The sequence below is a fragment of the Parasteatoda tepidariorum genome, chromosome 4 (genome assembly GCF_982258835.1).
Source record: "Parasteatoda tepidariorum strain Cologne lab strain chromosome 4, Ptep-v5.0, whole genome shotgun sequence".
NCBI lineage: Eukaryota > Metazoa > Arthropoda > Arachnida > Araneae > Theridiidae > Parasteatoda > Parasteatoda tepidariorum.
This window is the reverse complement of record NC_141758.1, coordinates 100158477-100182308: the sequence shown is the minus strand read 5'-3', so window position 1 is coordinate 100182308 and position 23832 is coordinate 100158477. Positions and strand designations below refer to the sequence as shown.

Here is a 23832-nt window from a genome sequence, read left to right as displayed (position 1 = left end):
ATTTGTATATTGTAAAATTTTCCTTTTGGCAGCTATCTGATTCAATAGAAAAACCAATTATACCGTACCTAATGCAATATCACAAAGCAGCATATCATTAGCTGGAAATCACACAGTTCCTTTATTGTATAAGTACTAAATTGTCTTACTAAACATCTGCATGGACAGGACAGTAGGATACCCAACAAAAGTATTTGTTTTCTAATATAGAGACAACTTACTTTTTTACTGAATTCTTTCTTCAGAAATAAAATAAAATCTCGAATACATACACATAGCTGCCAACATGGATAGGAAAAAATCCAGTAGATTTTATGAAAAAATCCAAATTTCATGGTAATAGTTGCAAAATATACTAAATATTTTACACATAGAGAATTTTAGGGATTTTTACAATTATCAAAATAGAAAAACTGCAATACTTTCCAGTTATCATTTCACATTAAATGAACTTGAAATGCTATGTACAATTTTTATTCATAACTATGAATAGGAATAGGCATTTAATTCATTAAGATACTTATCTGAACTTTATGAATAAGGCTTGCTTCATTATGTATTAGTGACACTTATTTAAATATTCAAGCAAGCAATCTGAACAAAAATTCTATTTCAATAGGTATTTTTTAAGGAATCTTCAATTTTAGGGAAATTTCTAGAATGTACAAAAACCAGGAATTTTTATTAAATTAGTAAATTATTTTATTAAATTTATTAAATTAGACCAGGAGAAACTGGCAAATTCCAGTAGTCCACTGGAAAATCCAGTAGAGTTGGCATCTATGCATACATATGAGCTGTGCATTTGTTATTGAACTCTCAATAACAGTGATAAAACAAAACAAAATTTAAGAAATTCTGACTAATTGCAAGGCATCATAATTTTCTTTTAATTTTTAATTAATCTTCGTTTAATGAAGGAAAGTATTTTGAACTTTGATTATAAGATTTTTATTTACAATAAATTGTCTCATTCTCGTAAACATTTAAACTACATTCGCAAATAAACATTTTATATTTGTCAATTGTTCCTCCACAAATCATAAAATAACAGCAATAAATCATAGGAGTTAAAGTAAGTATCAACTACAATAAAAGTTCATTAGTAAATTAGTAGCTTGGTAAATTTTATAAAACTCATTTAAAAAATAAAGGTGAAATTAAGTACAAAAATATTATTACAATTTAAAACGAGCTTCAAAAATTTCAGCAGAGCCTGTATGTGTTAAATTTAAGAATATGTTAAGAAATACCTTTATTTCCAATGGAGGACATTTTCTCAAATTATACTTATCAAGATAAAATTCAAGAAACACTAATTTTTTTCGTAAAGAATTTTAAGGAAATAGAATCAGCTTGCTCACAAGATCAACAATAAGAACACACCGATCTGCTTACGACAACACATGAAAACAAAAACATAAAAATTACTTTCGTTTTCGTGTTGCCAAAACTACAGTTAAGAGTGATTTTATCATATTTTTGCAAATAAAGCTAAAAGCTTGTTTTTTTCATAAAAAAAATTATCAAACTTTGTTCAGACTATCATACCTACTGATTTATGAGATCAAAGCATTTAAACTGTATTTTCAGTTACTTATTTTAAGTGTGCCAAAAATTATCGATTTTTTGAACAGAACGCAAACATTTTAAAGTGTTTTCTTTAAGAACGATGGATGTTTACTTATTGACATTCATACAGAATTATGGCTGCCTCTATCACTTGTTATATTAAATTGAGAACAGAATTTTCAAAGTTATACTGCACAAATTCAGTTCTATGTTACAATCTTTTTAAGAGTAAAAACTGTAGTAAACTATTTCACAAATCTTTGTTGTATTTATCTAGAAGATCAAATTATCGAGATTTACGTTTTAATCAGGTCTCTAAATATATATCTGTATATGAATCTTATATATCTGCGATTTTTTTTAAAATATAATTTATTTGGTATAGGCTTTTACAAACGTCTATTACCATTGTAATTAGAATATTTCATGTGAATTCTATTCTACAATATTTACAACAGAATTATTCTCTTGTTAATGAATTAAATCTAATTTTTGGTTTCCATTGTGCTAAAAAAGTTACTAAATTTGAAGTTATTAAAATTGATCAAAATGTATTAAAAGTATCTATATATGATGTTTAATTAATAAATATTTAATTAATAAATTTCTTTGAAATAAATCATTGATTTAAAATTGCTGATTTTACAGTTCTCTCATATGTCTCAGAGAAAAATATATTTTTTTTCTTCAGAATTTATCAAAATATGTAAAATCACTGGAACAGATATTTCATCATTGTGAGTTTGTCATTATTTTAAGAGGCGAAAAAAGTAAAAAGTCCTATTTTTAAATTTAGGTACTTTTTTGTTACCTGTGTGCAAATAAATTCTACAGTTCAACTAATTATATGTATAGACTCACAATAGACCGTTTTAATTGCAAAGACAACCATAACAAAGTTGCTAATATATATTATCTATCAAAAGTGGCATTGAACTGATTAGCTTGTTCGTTTTATTTAAAGTGTTAGCGTATGCTGTAATGAACATTTTAATAAAAAATTCCCCATGATACCCAATTTTGTCAAAATTTCTCAAAATGACTAAGATTTGAAAGTGCAAAAATTAAGGAAAGTACAAAAAATTAATAATGAGAGGCCAAAATTAAATTAACTGTAAGTTACAGTTATGAGTTTATAATTTCAATGTTGATGTTTAACTATATGATTATAAATTTCAAAATACTTGAAATTTTACTTATTTAGTAGGCTTATTTAATTAAAAATGACCCGTTAAGGAATCAAAATGGTCTTAAATATCTAATTCACAGTTTTAAAACTGAAAAATTGCATAAAATATTTAAAAAAGAAAAGGTATCTTCCCGAAAATTCCTATGAAGCCTTGCTCCCTTTTTACCTCCCTGTGGGTACCCCTGACTGAATAATAATTATATAAAATATTATTTTTAGAAAATAGGAAAGGAAACCTTGAAGTAAAGTATATTTATGTATGTGGATTTAAAATAAATCTGAAATAAATTTTTTATTTTTAAATAGGTACGACATTACAGTTATAGAAATAATGGAGCTTCAAAATCTTCTTTGTTTAGTAAGGTATGTTTTTATATTGAATAAAATAAATGAATTCATTTTTTTAAAGTATTTGTTTGATTGAATACTTCACTTGCTAAATCAATTCACTCCATTTTCTGAGTTTCGTTAAATTTTTATATCAAAACACTTAATTGGTTCCTAACTGTGCACATTAAAAATAAATTTCCTAAATAATAAGTATTAAAACTGCTAAACGACTAAATTTTTTAGCCATTGAATGATAAACGCCATGATCTTAATAAATGTATGTCACGTGTTCATTTTTCCTGAAACTGACAGATCTCGTTCTATAACATATAATAGCGCCAATAATTGTAAATATTCGCATGTGTATCTACAGAGATGGATACGGTGAGATTCTTGCACTCTCGTGTGCAACTCTGCTGCATTTTGCAAGATATTCTCAATTTCGGGCTTCATTTTCCACCCTCTGATATCGAACCAAAAAATATCTCTATCTTTTTATGGTGTCATATATAATCAAGCGAAAGATTTCTATGTCAGAAACTTGCTCTTTTATCATGATCATGTAAAGTCTTAAAAAATTATTTTGCATTTTGTTAATGTATATGGTGCTTAAAAATATTTTTGAGTGCTTAAAAAGTACTTAAATGGTGCTTATTGTTTGTTGAATGCTTTGGCTATACCACACCCTGGATAAATAACACCTTGTATTTCTATATTTTTAAATTACAGTGAATTGCATTTTATTAAGCAACTGACAAAGAAAAATATTAATTTCGGAATCAAAAAGATATGAACGTTGTTCAGACATTTCAAGTTTGTTGTGAGGGATTTGTGTGAATTGATTTTAGGTGACATTAGCAAAGGTTTAAGTGTTGTTCTTAACTTTAACTGTTTGAAGATGGTGAGAGTAATAAAACTGAGGTATATAAAGAAGGGACAATGTAAAATATATATAAAAAAAATTTCTTCTGTCAAAACTTAGTATAAATAGAGTATTTTTGTTGCAGCTGAAATCAGTAACAAGAAACGATGCTCGACCTTGCTTCCATCCCGGAGCGTCCACTCTTCTTGTATCACAAGTTGGTATTCCCTCGAAAGAGATGCAAGGGTGGACGATTGTCAAAAAGATGTTCAACTACATCTGGCCAAAAGATAAACCAGAAATAAGGAGAAGAGTTGTTCTCGCTTTAGGACTCTTAGTGGGGGCAAAGGTATTCAATCTCTGCTCTTTATATCTTCTTTACTTGTTGACATCTCTTTTTCTTAAATTTGATTTTCGAAGGCATGTTTATATCTTTTAAATACACTTGATATATAAGCAATAAATAGGAGAAAGACTTTTAACATATTTTTCAAATTCAGGGGCCCTAAGCATTGAGCTGTCATGGGCCCCCTGGTTATTATTTTAAGCAAAATTTTACTGTTGTTTAATAATGAAGTGTGTTTTAATTTTTTATAACAGAAGTAAATTACGCTATTTATTAAATTATATTATTTATTAATTATTTATTGAATTATATATATATATATATATATATATATATTAGAGGTGCACAACTTTTTTGAGTGAGGGGCAACTTGCACAGTACATAGATTAATGAAGGGCCGCAGGCATATTTAGTCATGTTAGCGACAAATATGATAATTTTTATCTAAACGTTAGTGTTCTAAGCACCAAATATTTTTATCAGTAAATTTAACATATTTGTAAATAATTATATACTTTTATATTTGAATTTATTTGAAAATAAAAGTGCAAAAAAAAAAAAAAAACGCATTTTATAGAGTAAAATAAATTTGAATTAAATATTTTAGTAAAAGAAAATTTATAATGTTTAAACAAAAACCAAATGAAAGGAAATTTTTTATTGCTTTTAGAAGTCCCCGCAAACTGCGCATTAACAGTTGGCGGGCTGCATGTGGCCCTCAGGCCATAGGTTGTGCACCCCTAATATATATATATATATATATATATATATATATATATATATATATATTAATTATTTAAACATCTAATTTCCATTTTTTTAAAATTGTACATCTATTTGTAATGATATTTGACTAATAGTATTTGTTTTTTATTTTAGCTTCTCAATATTGAAGTGCCATTTCTTTTCAAATACGCTGTTGATTACTTAAACTTGCATGCTGGGCAAGGGCTCAATATTGATACACCTTCATCCACCATTATCACTGTTGCCACAGCTATTATTCTTGGCTGTAAGTTTAGTCATCTTACTTCCTAAATTCTTAGTTCAAAAAAATTCTTTTCTTTGATTTATGAAGTATTTTTCATTATGCCTGCGTTTTAAAACCTAGAAGGAAACAGATTTTTCAAATTAAAGCTCTCATATTTTTTTTATTATTATTATTTTATTCGCTTTATAAAGTACTTTGCATTGTGCCTGTGTTTTTAAACATAAAGAGGAACAGATTTTTCAAATGAAAATTCTCATATGTTTGTAAAGTTGCAGATATTTTAATTATGTATTTCAGATCTATAGACACTAACTATCAGTAATAAAGATAACAAAAAGCTGATTTGACTAATGAACTTTGCAAAAATTTGAAATCGTATTTTTAATCATGGGATCGTTTTTCTAGTGTGAAAGGAATTCTCACTCTAGAAAAATGATCACAATTGTCATCACTGAAGAACAAACATGTGTTTGAAACTGTTTTTAGTTTTATTTATTGTAAACCGTTACATAAATTGTTACTCAAACTATGTATTATTATTATTTTAGATGGAGTAGCAAGAGCAGGATCTTCATTATTTAATGAATTAAGGAATGCAGTTTTTGCCAAAGTAGCTCACGACTCAATAAGAAGGGTTGCTAAAAGTGTTTTTCTTCATCTTCATAATTTAGATTTGAGTTTTCATCTGTCACGTCAAACTGGTGCTTTGTCTAAAGCTATTGATAGAGGCACAAGGTATGCCATAAGAGATGGCGGTTGTTTCATAATGTTTAAGGGTTTGAAACATTAGGAATATTAGAAAAGATTATACCTATCAATGGATTTAATGCCTGTATATTATATTCATGTTTCTACTTTTATATATTTATTTGTAAGTGACTTTAACGCTTTTTATCACAGCTGACAGAAATCTATTGTATATAAAATTTATAAAATTGAAGTAGAGTTCACTGGAGTAATGTATGTAGATCAGGGTTAAAAAAAATTCGCTTTCTAGCTATAATTGTACCTGATAGATTTAATTTATTTTTTCAGACTTTGTCGTAGAAAAAACTAAATACTATCAAATGTATTTTGTTAAAAATATATTAAATTTATTGTTGTTTTAAAATTGCACTTTTTGTCATAAATTGTGATTTATTTTATGTGTATCTATATATAAGTTCAAAATTTCTAGAAAACATGCAAAAAATTACAGAATAATGAAATGAGAATAAAAAAAATTATTGTTAAAATAAATATAAAAAACCAGGGGGGAAAAGATATAATCTCTTCATCAGCTCACACAATTATATCTGCAAAAAGGTGTGCTTTCTAATATTGTATCAATAGTATATCAATACAATAGTGTGAGGAGCACAAAAAAAAATCCTTTTTTGTCCTTTTTGTATTTGTTTATTGTGCTATATATATATATATATATATATATTCAATGTTTAATTTTGTTTAGAGGGATTAACTTCGTCCTGTCAGCTTTAGTTTTTAACGTTGTTCCTACAGCTTTTGAAGTTGCTCTTGTTAGCAGTATTTTGGTAAGTTTTTCTCTTTTAAAAATTTATTTCATCTATTACATTTCATTTTTTGTTCTTGACTTTTTGCCATTTGATAACAAGTTTGTTTAAGACTTTTGTTTTAAGTTATTTTTACTTTTTATTTATTATTGATAGCACAAATTTTTCTATGTGTTGATATTCAGATCAACTCATCATTTTTAGCTATTTAACTTTGAGGAATATACAAATTCAATTTAAATGTACATGGTAATGGTTGTCTACTTGGATCCTTCCCAAAACTTTTTATTGTGAAGCAGAACTCTTCACAAAATATAAAAAAAAATTTATTACAAAATCTTCGTAAAATTTTTATTACAAAAACAGCTCCTTTAAAAAATTCTAATGACGGCTCTAATTCATGATTTAAAAATTAAAACTTCTTGAAGTTATTTGTTGTTGTGTTCCTTCCCCCCCCAAAAAAAAACCAACTTATTTCCACTTATTCACAAAATTATGAGTAAATTTTTCTCCACTTCTTGAAAAAAACTTCTCACAAAAAGTCTCAAACAATTCCTTCTAAACAATATTGTATGAAATTTACTATCTTATTGTACATCTTTTTACCATATTTCAAGATTGATTTCAATATTTTAAAATAGATGGTAAATACAAAACTTCAAATATTGTGATATATCTTCAAGTGTAGTAACAAAGAAAAGTAACTCTTATGTTATAATATATCTGTTTATGATTTACAACAATAGATTTAGCACAAATATATGGGAATTTAAGTTATTAGAACCAGACCTGTTTTGGGATAATCAGGATCTTTAGATTTGAGGGGTTCATTGCTTTTTATCATCAATAAATAAACTCTGAAAGTTTTGGTAATTATAATTTATATATTTAATATTATTTGCATTTTTTCAGAAATTTTGTAATTTTTTGTTTTTCTACATAACTGGAGGCTCAAATATTGGAATATATAAAGGAAAATATCTTTAGGTCTAATTTTGTAGCTTAATTATTGGTTGTAATTAATTAGTGAAATGAATTTCTTCTCCTTGAATTTTTGAGATTGACAATTAATTTGGGAAACCTAGAAGATTTTGCTTTTAAAATTCAATTTTTTTTTAAGCGTTAAAGAATGCTAAAAAAATATTCAAATATTGCAACTAGCAAGTATGATCTTTGAAATATATATTTAAAATGTTGGATTACATTTATGTGACAACAGTTTTGATTTAGTGGAAGATTCATAAGAGCTTGAGCTAATTATATTTAAGTGACTGATTTACACTTTTATGATTAAAATTTGAAAATCAATTTTTACCTGAACAAAATGTTATGCAGATAATGTTTTTACTACCGATTATATAGTTTTCTTTTAATATCTTCTTTTTAGACGTAATATTTTTGATTTTCGTATTATATAGTATGTATTATTTTCATGCTAACTGTTTTCTTTGCTCTTTAGAAAAATATTGCTTTCATTTTACTCTACTTTAATTATATAGCTAAATATTTAAATTTCTCATTGCCAGTAGTTTTTTATTTTTTTTATTTGTGTCATAAATTGCAGTTCTTCACAAAATTGGTGTTCTCTTTTATTTTTAACTAAGCTATGGAATTTGTTTGCAGGTAAGACATAATATATATATATATAATTATATAAATATATTTCTTATATTTAACTACGGTTGTGAATGCATGCTGTAATAAGAAAAGTATCCCATGAATATGTATAACAATCTTATCAAGAGCTTAGAGTATTGCTAAAGTATCTTATTTGAAAGACCATGAATTAATTTATTAGATTAAACAATGTATTAATAAAAATTCGAATTAATAATGTTTTGTATTTTAATATTCAAGAGAGAAAGTATCATTACAATTGTATCGAATAAAAAATCTGCCAAGAGCAGTTAAATTTATAAAACAAACAAAACATTTTTTAAACAGTGTTATTAGCTACTTTCAAGTTGAATTTGTGAAAGTAAAAAAAAAAAAACATTATTGTGAGTACTTTCTTGGGTAAGCTTAAGAGGACGCCATATAACAGAAGAAAATTTTCCTTGCAAATTCTTTTTCTCCTTCATTACTAATTTAAAATGTAGAAAAAGTGAGTTCAGACAAACCTAGAGTAAGCCATGAAGTTTCAAATACTGAAAAGAAAATTTTAAAATATACAAATAAAAAAAAAATTATGAGATGATAACTAAGGATTACGCAACAGAGAGGTTCTCTTATAATAACTTGTTTGCATTTTAATATTTTGAAATATTTTTTTCAGCAATTGAAACTTCATGACATACTCTAGGTTTGCCTGAACTCAATTTTTCTTTCTTTTAAATTAGTAATGAAGGAGAAAGAGAATTTACGAGGAAAAATTTCTTCCGCAGTATGGCATCCTCTTAAACCTTGTTCAGAAGAGTCTCGTTAATTTAAAGTTGAACCGGACCAAGCCTACCTCAAATTATCGAAACATAAAATTCAATCAATATTTAAATAAATGGAAACAAAATTTTACAAATTTTGGAAACAAAATTAAAGAAAATTTACTTACATTCGAGGATCAAGTTACATTTACTACCTTACACCAAATTACAATATTCATTATATTACTGCATCAAAATAAAGTAGTTGTAGTTAGCTACAAAGAAAATATAGTTTTTTCCGACCACTGGCCTGAACTCATCTTAAGTTTCAATAAATGATTAAATATGTTAGCAAAAGAGCGTTTTAAGTGTTTTGATGGAGATTTTTCATTTTGATTTTTTATTTATTTATGTGTGTTTTAGTATTATAAATGTGGCGGCAAATTTGCTCTTGTTACACTTGGGTGTATTGGTGGCTATGCAGCCTTCACTTTGGCAGTTACTCAGTGGAGGTAAGACATTTTTTTAAATTTATATTACTTAAGGTTATGAGTTTTCTTACTTAACATTACAGGTTTTCTTTATTAAGGCTATAAATTTTCTTACTTAAGATTTATTTAAGGTTATAGGTTTTCTTAAGGTTACAGGTTTTCTTCATTAAGGCTATAAAATTTCTTACTTAAGATTTATTTAAGGTTATAGGTTTTCTTAAGGTTACAGGTTTTCTTCATTAAGGCTATAAAATTTCTTACTTAAGATTTATTTAAGGTTATAGGTTTTCTTACTTAACGTTACAGGTTTTCTTTATTAAGGCTGTAGATTTTTTACTTACAATTTATTTAAGGTTATAGGTTTTCTTACTTAAGGTGCCAAATTTTCTTACTTAAAATTGCAGGTTTTTCCTTCTCTTTCTCAGTTTTCACTACTCAGAAATAGCAGAAAAGACCTGTAATTGTCTGGGAACTTGCATTCAGTTAAATATGAGTGGAGTGAAAGAAAGTAAAGGATGTGTTTTTTACTTTTTCCAAAACCTGAAAAAAAATCCTACAATAAATATGAAACATATGGTATTCTAAGTGGCTATGCAGCCACTTAGAATACCATATGTTTATATTATATACCATATGTTTTTATTATATACCTTAAGTAATATACATTTTTTAAAATTTATATTACTTAAGGTTATGAGTTTTCTTACTTAACATTACAGGTTTTCTTTATTAAGGCTATACATTTTCTTACTTAAGATTTATTTAAGGTTATAGGTTTTCTTAAGGTTACAGGTTTTCTTCATTAAGGCTATAAAATTTCTTACTTAAGATTTATTTAAGGTTATAGGTTTTCTTACTTAACGTTACAGGTTTTCTTTATTAAGGCTGTAGATTTTTTACTTACAATTTATTTAAGGTTATAGGTTTTCTTACTTAAGGTGCCAAATTTTCTTACTTAAAATTGCAGGTTTTTCCTTCTCTTTCTCAGTTTTCACTACTCAGAAATGGCAGAAAAGACCTGTAATTGTCTGGGAACTTGCATTCAGTTAAATATGAGTGAAAGAAAGTAAAGGATGTGTTTTTTACTTTTTCCAAAACCTGAAAAAAAATCCTACAATAAATATGAAACATATGGTATTCTAAGTGGCCATGTCAATAAAATTGTAAAGCATGACTATTCTTTTTTGCAAATAAAGCTACTCTATACAGATTAAATTTGTTTTTAAAATTCAAGATATATGATAGCTAGTTGTAATATAGGTATTATGTATTTTAATTAAAAGTACTTTTATTTGAAATGCATATAAACATGCACATAAACATATGTATAAGTACTATATACTTAGATATACACATATGTTTTTGTCATACTTGTCAGAATTAATTTATGTTTGAAGGATGTTATTTGGAGAATAATGGAAAAATTCTTTTTCAAGAAGGATAGCACATTGTGAAATATTATTTTGTATTTTGCATATATACAAAGCTTGTTATTGTTTTTAAATATGATTCTTTGCTATAGTGGCTGAGAGCAGTCAGAACTCAGATTCATGTTCTAAAATTTGGTGTAATATTTAAATTATAGCTAATAATATTAAGTGTTAAATTTTTAATTGTCGAACATATATAATATTATGCTTCTATATGCACTGCAAAGCATATAAAATGTTTCTTTTTTTATGTTTAATTCTAAAAATATTTTACAATTCTATCTCAAAAGTTAAGATTTTGTTACATATGACAGAAAAAATTGTGTTTCTGGATAAAAAAAATTTCTACAATTAGAAAAATTTGGTCAAGACTTAGATTGAAATTGAGTTTGTCAGTTTACTGGATTATAAATTTAACTTGTTGGTTTCTTGCAGAAATATATATCAAATTAAACACTTCCTAGCTAAGCAATCATTATTTTTTTTTTTTTTTTTTTTGCACTTTCAGAACACATTTCCGAATTACCATGAACAAAGCAGAAAATGAAGCTGGTAACAAGGCTATTGATTCTTTGATTAATTATGAAACTGTGAAGGTATTTTTATAAAAACTTCTTCCAAAAAGTGTATTATTATGATATTTTTAATTGTTTTTTAGCAAAAAGAATTCAATTTGTACCTTTATTGCAGTACTTTAACAATGAGCTTTATGAAGCTGAGCAGTATGATAAAGCTTTGGCAAAATTTGAAGCGGCTTCTCTAAAGACAACTACAAGTCTGGCCATGTTAAATTTTGGACAGAATGCTATATTTAGCACAGCCTTAACAGTCATCATGGTCATGGCCAGCAATGGCATTATAGATGGTGAGTTCATGCTTGTCCATTGAATCAAAGCAGCTATATGTCTGATAATATTAATGTCAGATCATATTTTATATTAATGTTTTTGTGTTGAATTTTTAGATTAATGTGTTATAACAGATTTTTCTATATTTAAACACTGTTTACTTAAATTATGTTTGTTGAATATGCAATCAACAAAATTCAGCATATAATTGGCAATTTTATTTTTATTATTTCAGCTCTCAGTATATTGCAGCTTATAGTATAAAAATTTTTGTTTTTGGATGTGCTTATTGAAATAAGTTCTAGTCAATATTTATTTCGAATGGGAAATTTAGTTGTTTTTATTATATTAATATTTCAATTTAATTAAATTTTAAATATGTCTATTAAAATTATGCCTACTTCATTTGATTTTAAATTCATCTAAGGTATTTTATTTTTTTAATTGCTTTTATCTTAGCTGTTAAATTTGTCAGAAGTATATGTGCAAATATTGTTGTCAGTAGTGCGGAGAGTTCGCTAAGACAAAGTTTCATAGTGTTACGAATTGGTAAATGTGTGCATAATTTTAGGAACATTCTTTTGTCGTGAGGCTAAATATCTCAGACAGACCATGAATAAACAGTTGAATTAAAAAATTTGTAATAAAGTCACGTAGTTCTAACATAATTTAGAGAGAAAATAATGCCTCGTGTATTACTTACGTAAGACTCAGTTTGGCGACATTTTTGTTGACTTGGAGATAATGTGTGCAATAAAATGATAGTTCTGAAAAATTCGAGTTTCAGAGCAATAGTATGGAAATTTACGGAGTTAGGCAAGAATCGTCTATAAAGTTTTTGGGTTTAATGGTGAAGTCTATATATATATAGGAGTGTGACTTGTACAGTAGATAGGCTTATTAAAAAAGTGTGCAAAGATAAAACAATATTGTTTTTAAGAGGAAAATTTAAACTCGTTTAGATCTTCTTTTGACTTTGTTGAATAATAATGTATTTACCCATTCAAGTCATGGAAAATGTTTGGTAGAAGTCATGGATTTAAAAACTTTAGATTTAGTAGATACCCCGAATTGAGTGCTAGAAATAGCTATATTTTCTGGAAGATTCTGCTAATAAATGTTTGGCGTCTTAAGGACTGTTTTATTCATCTTCAATCAAAATGAGCCCCTGTCCTCGGTACATTATCCCGTACCTGCCAAGTCTCCTGTTTTTTAATGTAGGTTCCTGTATTTTACAACTATCTCCTGTTTAATTGTATATTTTCAAATTTCTCCGTAATTGTTGAAGAATTAAAAAAAAAAAGGTAATAAAATAGCCGCTGATGACAAAAATACTTCTCTTATTCCTCAACAGATGGGACTATTGCCAGTACTGCAGTATGTTGAGTGGTGTCTGAGGGGATAGAGTATTTGCCAATGAGGTGAACCAGGTTCTAATCCTAGCGATGGCTGGTCGATACAAATTTAGGATTGGTTTAGAGTCCCATAGCCGTCAGGCTAACCATGGGAGGCCTTCGTGGTTTTCCTCTCCGTGTAACACAAATCTGGGTTAGTTCCATAAAAAAGTCCTCCACGAAGGCAAATTTCTCCCAATACTTGATCCAGAAATACCCTTGTCTTCTTGATTGGGTTTAAAATTACAAGACTACGGAACTGAACATTAGTAGTCCTAAAGCTTGAATTAGGTCGGCTGTTCAACAACGGTTATAAAATTAAATAGTTTAAGTAATTATAAATAATGGTTTAAAAATAATCTTCTTCAGATTAAAATTTATATACATATTTTTTACTTTGCTAATTGTAAGTGCTTATATTATTACCAATTTTAAATTTCTCTTTTTGTCTTACAAGATTATGCATGATGCATCAAAACTTTACTCGTACCCTGAAAAATATCGCTAGTAAAATCTCCGTTATTTTATTTCTCCAATGTTGGCAGGTAGCTGCACCCTTAATGTTTTAAATGAATGAATAAAAAATGTTGCTTATTAATTATTTTTGTGAGATAGAACACTTTATTTCAATTATTTTTGGATTATATTATTAATGACTGAGTCATTTTATTCTGTGTTCAGGTACAATGACTGTTGGTGATTTAGTGATGGTGAATGGTCTCATTTTCCAGTTGTCCCTCCCCCTCAACTTCTTAGGATCTGTTTACAGAGAAATCAGACAGTCACTCATTGATATGCAAACCATGTTTGCCATTCTCAGTTTACAGGTTCCAGTTCAGGTAATGCAATTTCTTACCTTATTTTATTATTATAATACAGTCCGACCTCGATATAAGGTCATCCGCATATAAGGTCACTTTTCCAAAGTCCCGGCTCACTGAATAGAAATTCTTTGTTACAGATTATCGGATATAGGGTCAGGTTTTAAAAATCCTTATCGCTTATAAGGTCATTTTTATCCGAGGCTTCGAACAAAATACTATTTAACTTCCTTACAAGGCCTCTCGAGTTCTAGGAAAATGTCGAGTTACCCCTCTCGATATGTTACCCCTCTCGAGTTCTAGGAAAATGTTGCAGCCAATGAACAAGCTGCAATTTCTGAAATTGTTTCACAAGCTGTGGACAGTGATCCTGAGACTGTAGCTGTAACCCAAGTGGAAGCCTTCAATGCAATAAATGTCTTATGAAATTTTTTTTTACAAACCATGAGGGAGCTGAGGAACATTTCGAGAAGTTACAAAATCTAGAAAACATTGTTCAAAAAATGAAACCAAAAACGAGACAGACCTACATAAATGATTATTTTAAATAAGGTAAGATGTAATGTATGTATGTACACTCTGAGGAAATTTGTAAACAGCTTTATTTTAAATTAAGAGATTTTCTAAAAATCTAACTTTCTTTAATTCTTTACTAATTCTGTTAAAATTTATTGACTTAAATATTTAATTTATGGTCGATCGTTTTCATTTGTATTACCATTTTTAAAGAGTTATAATGTGTACTATTTACGTGCTTAGTTACGAACTGCTAATGAATCGGTTAAAAGGTCACTCCGCTTATAAGGTCACTTTTTCAATGTCCCTTAGGGTGACCTTATATGGAGGTCTGACTGTATATATATTTTTTTGAAGCACCTGTGGTCATATAAAGAGACTACTTTTAAGATGTTTTTAGCAATTTAATTATTGTCAACACCCACCTATGCTTTTTTTTTAATAAAAAAGGATTGTTTTTTACTGTAACTTACTGTAGCATTTTCAAATTAAATTTTTAAAAAAAAATTTAACTTTGCGTAAATTGAAAATTTGTGTTTTGATTCATTTTATTAAGTCCTTGAAGAAATTTTTTCCAACTCTTCCTTTTCTCAAATTTAAATTTCATTTTAAATATAAAATTTTCAGAAGGGTAATTTTATTTTTCAATTTTGTTTTATTTTTTCAATACATTTTAAAAAAATGGAACTAAGAAGATTTGCGCCTTAGGTAAGCATTGCCCACTTTTTCAACAACCATAATTCACTCTGCCCTATTACATTATATTTGCATAGATCAAATTATCTATAACATACGAAAAAAATTTAATAAAACAACTTACATTTAAATTTATTTTTTTTACGCTGATTGCATTGGCATTTTAGTTTTTCTGGTGGTTGAACCATGGTAATTGTTTAATTATCACTAATGCTTATTGATTTTTAGAAAAAATTTTAAAACTTTACTCTTGCAAACTCCACACTATGAGATGCGGTGGTCTAATTATTTTTTTCCCATCACTCTCAGATTCTCTGTTTTAAAATTTTTCATAATAAATTTAGGATCTCATTAAATTATTGCTTGTTATGAAAAGATTTGCTGTAACCTGATATTTTCACAATTGTTAAGAGTTTGTAAAAGTTATTCATAACTGTAAGGTTAAGTTTTGGTTTATTATCATGCCAAATCAATTTTTTGATAAAATTTAATTCAATCAAAAACAAATGCTGCATCAGGTGTCGAAACTGACTTTGCCTTTGGAATCGGGGCATAAATGAATGTCACAATTCAGTAGCCATTCAGGTTTGATATCTGAATAATTAGATATGTTGTTTGCTGGTATCCAATTGTTCAAAAAAATTATTAAAGTTATCTGTGGGAAAAATAAAATTGCAAAATAGAAATAAATTACAAAAATAATTGCTCATAAAATTTAGAGTTGTCAATGACGAAATAAAAATTTAAATTTCAAAATGAAAACGAAACCTAAGATAAGAAATATAATTACAATTATTTAATGCAAAAATATTTGGTTTTTCATATTACAATATTTACATGGTAAAAATTGCTGCCATCCATAATAAAAACCAAAGTTTTTCAAGAATCATTGATTGTAGAAAAATGATAAATATGATGTGTAAATAAATTCAAATGAATATTTATCTAATTAATAAATGAGTTTAAAGATATCTTTTCATAAATTTCTGAAAGCTCCGGTAACTCGAGCTTTCCTGTTAGGTGAATTCCAGGTACTCTGGTTTTACTGTATTTGATATTATTATTATTTTAGTGAGGTCTATTTAAATAATAGTTCAGTGTTTGTAATCATGCAATATCTCTAAAATGTGCTTGTATTTAAATTTTCAGAAGTCATCAGAAAATTTCTTTCAAATTTCACCAAAGCAAGCAGAGGTTGTGTTTGAGAATGTTGGCTTTCAGTATGTTAAAGGGCAAAATATTTTATCCGACTTGAGTTTCAGAGTAACTGCTGGAAAGAAAATTGCCTTAGTTGGCGGCAGTGGCTCTGGGTGAGTGTTCTATTTATTTAGTTATAGGGATAATAGACTATGCTGTAGTTTGAATACTAATGCTTTGAGACCCACGCAGACCTTTTATCATATTGTTATGCTCACATTTCAGTTAAGAGAGAAAAACAGATTCAATGAAGTAAAAAATTTTTTAAATTAAAATTTATTTGATTAATTTCAAATATGTTTTTTTTTGTTCTAACGTAATAAATGTTTCTAACACAGAATTAAGGCAAGAAGTAATTTTTTTTTTAAAACTTGCTCTTTTTTTCAAATTGTTAGTTTTTTATTGATTAATTAAGTATACAACATATACACAGGGTGCATAGCATTTTTAAAAAGTGCTTACAGGCGCTTTTTTTATTAAGTTTTTTTAAACAGTGCTAAATTTTCCCTTTTCAAAAATGAGATTTTTTTTCTTTACCTTTTACCATGTCAATTTTCGCCAAGTATTATGCAAAAGCGTGGTCTTCACATTGTTTGATTCAACGTTTTCACAATTCACTCAGACACAAAGCATTTCGGCGGACCGTCGTTCCATAGCCTATGACAGCTACAATAATTTTACATGAAATACTTGCGGGGCCGCATCTGCGTATACTGAGCTACATTAAGTGGGAATTACTCTTGACCACTTATGTGCAATACTGCTGTATTTTTCAAGAGATTCTCAATTTCAGGCTTCATTTTCCACTTTCTGAAATTGAACCGAAAAATCTATCTTTTTATGGGGGCTAATGTAATCAAGAAAAGAGTTCTTTGTCAGAAACTAGTTATTTTATTATGATCATATAACGTGTGAAAATTATTTTGTTAATGCAGAGAGTGCTTAATAAGTACTTAAAATGTGATTATTTCTAGTACAAAGATGTATACAGTACTGGATTTAGTAGGGAACAACAATGTGAGCTTTTTTTTACGCAAGCACTTTTTTAATGGTCATTCAGCTGCACTAAATTTCATCTTTCAAAGCAATCATAGTCTTATTGATCAAAATTTTTGATCATGATCACTGTTCATGATCACAAGAATAAAACAACGTTATTTTACTGTAATAATGTGTTGTTTTATGCTGTGCTCCATTTTTAGTAACCCCAAACTATCAGTTTTCACATTTTGGTGGCATTTTATAGCACAAATGGCGCAGAATTGGATACTTACCTTAGTTTTGGAGGACCTTTCTTTTCTTATTTAAATGAGTATGCAAAAGCATAAAGTTTTATTGAGCCCATAATATTTTGTAACAATTATTACATTCTTAATATTAAAAGTTCCTTGAATTATGTGGCTTCAACATACCAAATAAATCTGTTTGTAGAAATGCCTAAATGATCATTTTTAAAGTAGAATATGTAATTGAAGAATTTTAAGAGGGGAAAAAAATGCTTCTTACAACATTGATTTAAAGTTATGCTACATTGAGTAAAAAACTGTCCATCATTACTATTAGTAAAATGCATTAATAAATGCTGTAAATTTCAGGAAATAATATAATGATAATAATTAATAATAAATAAAAATGCGTAAAAAAAATTAAGAATGTAAAATGCGTTTTTGTGATTTTGGATAAAAAGCAATGGACAATAATATTGAGATAATATATATTAATATATATAAATAAACATTAATGCATAATAAAAATGTATGAGTATGAAATACTTTTAGCTACTTTTAATAGAAAGTAATCTAATGTAGAATGAAAATTGTTTAGTATTACTGGTAGTAAAATACATGAATGGATACTGTAAAACTCATAAATCTTGTATTAAGTAATCATAATTATTAATGAATATTAATTCATAAAAAAGAAATATACATACATTCTTAGATTGAAACAGATTATAATTAATGTATTAAATTCTCTGTAACAGATAATTAATGAATAAATTTTCTGTCTGTGTTTTTTAATTACTGATAGTAAAATACATAAATAGATACTGTAAAATTCATAAAATCTTGTATGAAGTAGTAATAATTATTAATGTATTGAATTCTCTGTCACAGATAATTAATGTATAAATTCTCTGTCTCTGTTTTTCAATTACTGATAGTAAAATACATAAATGGATACTGTAAAATTCACAAAATCTTGTATGAAGTAATTATAATTATTAATGAATAAAAAGGCAATATCAATATATTATTAGATTGAAAGAGATTATAATTAATGTATTAAATTCCCTGTCACAGGAAATCGACAATTGTGAGATTATTATACAAGTTCTTTGAGCCTCAAAATGGCAAAATATACGTAGCAGGGCAAAACATCAATGAAATGGATGTCAACGTTCTTCGCAAGGCAATTGCTATCGTACCTCAGGTAGACATACATTTTCTCTGCTTTTTTCTTCTGCATCATTTTATGCATCTTTATTTATGTGTGTTGACCTTACAGGATGCTGTTTTATTTCATAATACAATAAAATACAATCTTCACTACGGAGACTTTAGCAGATCAGAAGAGGATGTTTTTGAAGCTGCTAAAATGGCGGAGCTACACGATTCAATTTTAAAGTGGCCTTATCAGTATGACACACAAGTCGGGGAACGGGGACTCAAATTGTCTGGTACTGTTTTATTTTACTGTTATTATGGATTTTACAATAAGAGTTTTCGGGCACATTACAATCAACACTCAATATAATGATCCTCATGGTTCAGCTGCCAAAATTTGTTAATATGTTGTGAGTGCACAAAAATATCATAAAATTGTTATCTTTTATAAAATGAATATTAAATTGGAGTCGTAGTGGCTCAGGGGATAGAGCATTTGCCTTCCAATGAGGTGAACCGGGTTCGAATCCCATCGGTGGCTGATCGATATGAATTCAGCATCCGGCTTGCACTGGCCACAGTGTTGACTTAAAAATATACTCAGAGGTAGACAGATCATGGGTTAGTCTCCTTGAAGTCAGGCTAACTGTGGAAGGTTTTCCTCTCCATGCTATGCGAATGCGGCTAGTTCCATAACAACTTCCTCCACAGAATCCAAAGGCAAATTTCACCCAAAACTTCCGTTGTCTTCTGGAGTGGTTCAAAATTACAAGAATGACATATTGTATACTACAATAATATCTTGGAGCTGTGATGGTTCAGGGAATAGAGCGTTCGCCTTCCAATGAGGTGAACCAGGTTAAAATCCCAGCAATAGCTGGTTGATGTGAATTTCGCACTCGACTCGCACAGACCATAATGTGAAGTAAAATATTCCCAGTAGTAGACGGATCATGGGTTGGAGTACCCCTACTGTGAAGCTAATCATGGAGAGTTGTTGCGGTTTTCCTATCCATGTCACGCAAATGTGGGTTAGTATCAAAAAGTCCTCCTTGAAGGCGAATTCCACCCAATGCTTGATGCACAGGGTGCGTAGCATTTTTAAAAAGTGCTTATTTTTGATTTACGTCTTTTAAAAGCCCTTAAAGGTGCTTTTTTATTTGGTGTTTGTAAAAAGTGCTTAATTTTTTATCTTTTAAGAAGTGATTTTTTCTTTGTTGTTCTAAATTACAAAAAATTCATGATTTTTATAATTTTCTCTGTAATATTTATCAGAAACTAATTATTTTTTCATCATTATGTAAAGTTTTTGAATTTTATTGATTTTGTGTTTATAAAATAAGAACTTTAAAAGGATAGAAAAAAAATAATATTTGTTACTGCACAGATCCTAGTTATGATTTTTTTTTCGGAAAGTGATTAAAAATATTCTTGGTGTGCTTAAAAAGTACTTTAAAGTTGCTTATTTTTTGATGAAAAATCTGGCTACGCACCCTGATGCAGGAGTTCCCTTGTCTTCTGGATTGGGTTCAAAATTACAAGTCTACGAAGTTGAACATTGTTAGTCGCAAACCCAAAAAATTGAGTTGGCTGTTCAACGACGGTTATAAAACAAAATAAAATGTATGTGGCATTATTATAAATGTTTTAAAATATTCTGAAAATTAACTTATGCCATGCTTATTTCTTAATTTTTTTTCCATTTTAGAAATATACCTTGCAATATTTACTATATTTTGTGAAATGTACATACATTATATCAAATTTTTTTTTTTAATTGTTTAAAACTTTCACTTTTTGAAATGGATACTTTTTAAAGAGTGATCGCTTTTGAAAGGAACTACATCTGACCAGTAGCACAATTTCCTGATTTTGCCCTGTAATAGTTAACCCAAAAGTTATTCTGGTGTTTTCTTTTGCTAACTGTACTTATGTGTGATATATAAATTTAAGAAACGGAATATTAATAGAAACATAATCATAATATTATTATTTATAGGGGGTGAGAAACAAAGAGTAGCTATAGCTCGAGCTATTTTGAAAAATTCTCCCATTTTGATTTTCGATGAAGCAACTTCAGCTTTAGATTCCATTACAGAAGAGGTATGTTTAAGACTTTCTTATCAGTTGCTTTGAATTTCCAATTCAAATAAAATAAATTATTTCTATCAGACGTTATTTTGGATGCACAATTTGTCTCTAAGATTTTGAACATAAAACTATAATATCAAAGTTGGAAAAATTTGCTTGACTGGTTAAATGCTAGATAGTGTAAGTAGTAAAAGAAGTTAGATTTTTTAAAAATAGTTTCAACAAATACTTATAATCATTATGTGAACAAAAATATTACTAAAATAAATTATAGACATTTAATTTATAACAAATTTAATTGAGCATTTTTTAACTCATTGAAAAAGTGCATGTATTCTAAAACCATTTTTTTAAACTCATTTATAAAATTAATTAACTGAAATATGCTAATTAATATACATCATATTTGTAATTGTTTCTAATTCATGAATATTATGTAAGCAACATTTCTTGTTATGATTATAATATCAACCTCCTGTTTATGGACATTTCTGCAAAACGGGTGCCTCTCAATATGGACATATTTTTAATTCTATGAATAAACCATTATGTATATTCTCCGCAAAACTGACGATCACGTAACCCGACTGTCATTTTTGCCCTGAAATGTTATTTTTTATCTCTTCAAACTGGACTCTACTTTTTCTAAATTTGAAAAAAAAAAAACTACTTCTGCTTTAAATTACAAAAAGAAAAAAATTCAACTTTTCACCATTTTCAAAGCATATAAATTTTTTGCCTTATGCATAACTAAAAATATTAAGCTATTTCACTACTAAAGAATCAATCTTTCTCCTGTCACCATGCCTTTTCTTTGCAAAGAAAGTTGAGAAATGATACTGCTCTGCTCTTGTGAAATTATTCGGACATTGGCATCTTTTGATCTTTTCATCTGGACAATGCAGGTTTATAAGACTCCTCAAGTTGAAACGAAGTCTTAAATGCTCGCAATGCTTCTTCCCCACTGAAAATTTCTTTTATTTTCTTATCAATTTGAAGGCTGTATTTAACACAGCTGGATAAAATAAGAGAACAGAAATATAATCTTTGAATTGTTCATATAAATGAAACATTTATTCAGACACTTGATAGCTGATCAAGTGTCTGCTCCATAGGTCTTCATGCCTTACAGATATACATTCCTTTTTTATCTGAGAATCGAGGGAGGTTAACTTTCAAGGAGGTATTAACCATGTTTCCTATCAAATGATGGATAGGTGTTAGGGGTGCAAACCCAATAATCAAAACCGACTAAAGCTCCTGATCAGTATCATATGACTAACTTGAATATCTGTGTTTTAATAGGAAAATTATATTCATTTTTCTGTAGCTGCATCTAGAATAATGTATTTATATTAAACTTTTTCATATATTCTTTTTGCACAGAAAAAAGTACTTTCTAAAGTTTAAATAAATATCCTTGTAGGTAGTTATTGAAGATTATTTAATTATTTATGTACCTTTGAAAATATTCAAAATAAAATTTATTGTGTTAAACTTCGTTATTAGGGTACCCTTCCCATAAACGTACAATTTTTTCGGAACCAAGAATGTCCGCTTAACCGAGGTTTCACTGTACATGAATTTGTGTCTCAGATTATGTCTTATTCTTATTCGCAATTTCAATATTTCAGGCTAATATATTTTTATTTAAGATTTGAATTTTCTATATCAATTGACATATATCAGGATATTTAAAATCCGCATGAAAATCAATATCAATAACTGCCGAAAATACAATCGAAACACTACATCGATGTACAATACTATCGGCGTAAATTGAGCACGTCAAAAAGTCATTATCTTAATGCGTAATTCAAATATTATGTCTAAATTTCTGTAGAAAAGAATTATTATTTTTTTTACTTTTCAAGATAAACATCTTTTTGAAAGAACTCTGTAACCTTCTGCTACCATGTCGTCGTGCTACCGCTACGGGTCCAGACGAATGGCATGGGGAGAGTTCTTAGTTTAGACAGACATTGTTTGATTGTTCTTATTGTTTCTTTTTAGAAAATACTTGCTGCACTTCAGAGGGCTGCTGAGGGTCGCACAACCATTTGTATAGCTCACAGACTTTCAACAGTGATGAATGCAGACGAAATATTTGTACTCGATAAAGGGAAAGTGGTTGAGCGAGGAACACACAAGACTTTAATTGCCAATCCAAACAGCCTCTATTTTAAACTTTGGCAGAAGCAACACCAGCTGCCTCCACAATCTAGTCTTTAATTTATTCTGGTTATTTATTTCATTGTACATTGTTAAAACACTGTAAATTTAACTTTATAAAATTACCAGGGTATCCCAATATAAATATTTATTTTAAAAATAAACATCATCAGCTATAATTCAACAAATTAAAAAAAAATAGTTATAATGTAAAATAACAGTAATTTTCAAACAAAGTGACGAAAATGTTTAGTGACTTTTGTGTGCATAATTTAGATGACTGTTGTAGCTGTGTATGCATTTTAATTTTGTATATTGCTAAACACTAAATTTAACTTGATTTTGTCCCAGAAATGTATGCCTTTCTACACTAATGTTTTTCAATATTTTACTTAATATAGCAGCTATATTTTTTAATCAATTATTTAAAATATTTTAACATACATATAATAGTTTAATATTATGTGTGATAGTAACTGTACTCAATACATTAAATTTTTTGTATACTTTATTACTATATAAATATTTTATTAATATAAAAAAAAGAGGCAAGACTGATTAAAAAGGTTCTGTTATTATTATAGTGTAATTAATCTTTTACTATTTATGACAGAATGTTGTACTAAAT

The 23832-nt window shown here is 27.9% G+C and overlaps 1 protein-coding gene across 1 annotated transcript; it reads left to right on the top strand.

Moving 5' to 3' along the window:
• Window positions 1-1547: 1547 nt before the first annotated feature.
• Window positions 1548-23554, top strand: LOC107438835 (iron-sulfur clusters transporter ABCB7, mitochondrial). The gene is made up of 15 exons (XM_016051222.4): window positions 1548-1883; window positions 3068-3124; window positions 4099-4302; window positions 5179-5311; window positions 5839-6025; window positions 6741-6822; window positions 9585-9673; window positions 11591-11678; window positions 11773-11947; window positions 14006-14163; window positions 16507-16667; window positions 18858-18987; window positions 19063-19234; window positions 20941-21044; window positions 23046-23554. The coding sequence occupies exons 1-15, from the start codon at window positions 1707-1709 to the stop codon at window positions 23262-23264; spliced, it is 2136 nt and encodes a 711-aa protein (XP_015906708.2). The 5' UTR covers window positions 1548-1706; the 3' UTR covers window positions 23265-23554.
• The last annotated feature ends 278 nt before the right edge of the window (window positions 23555-23832 follow it).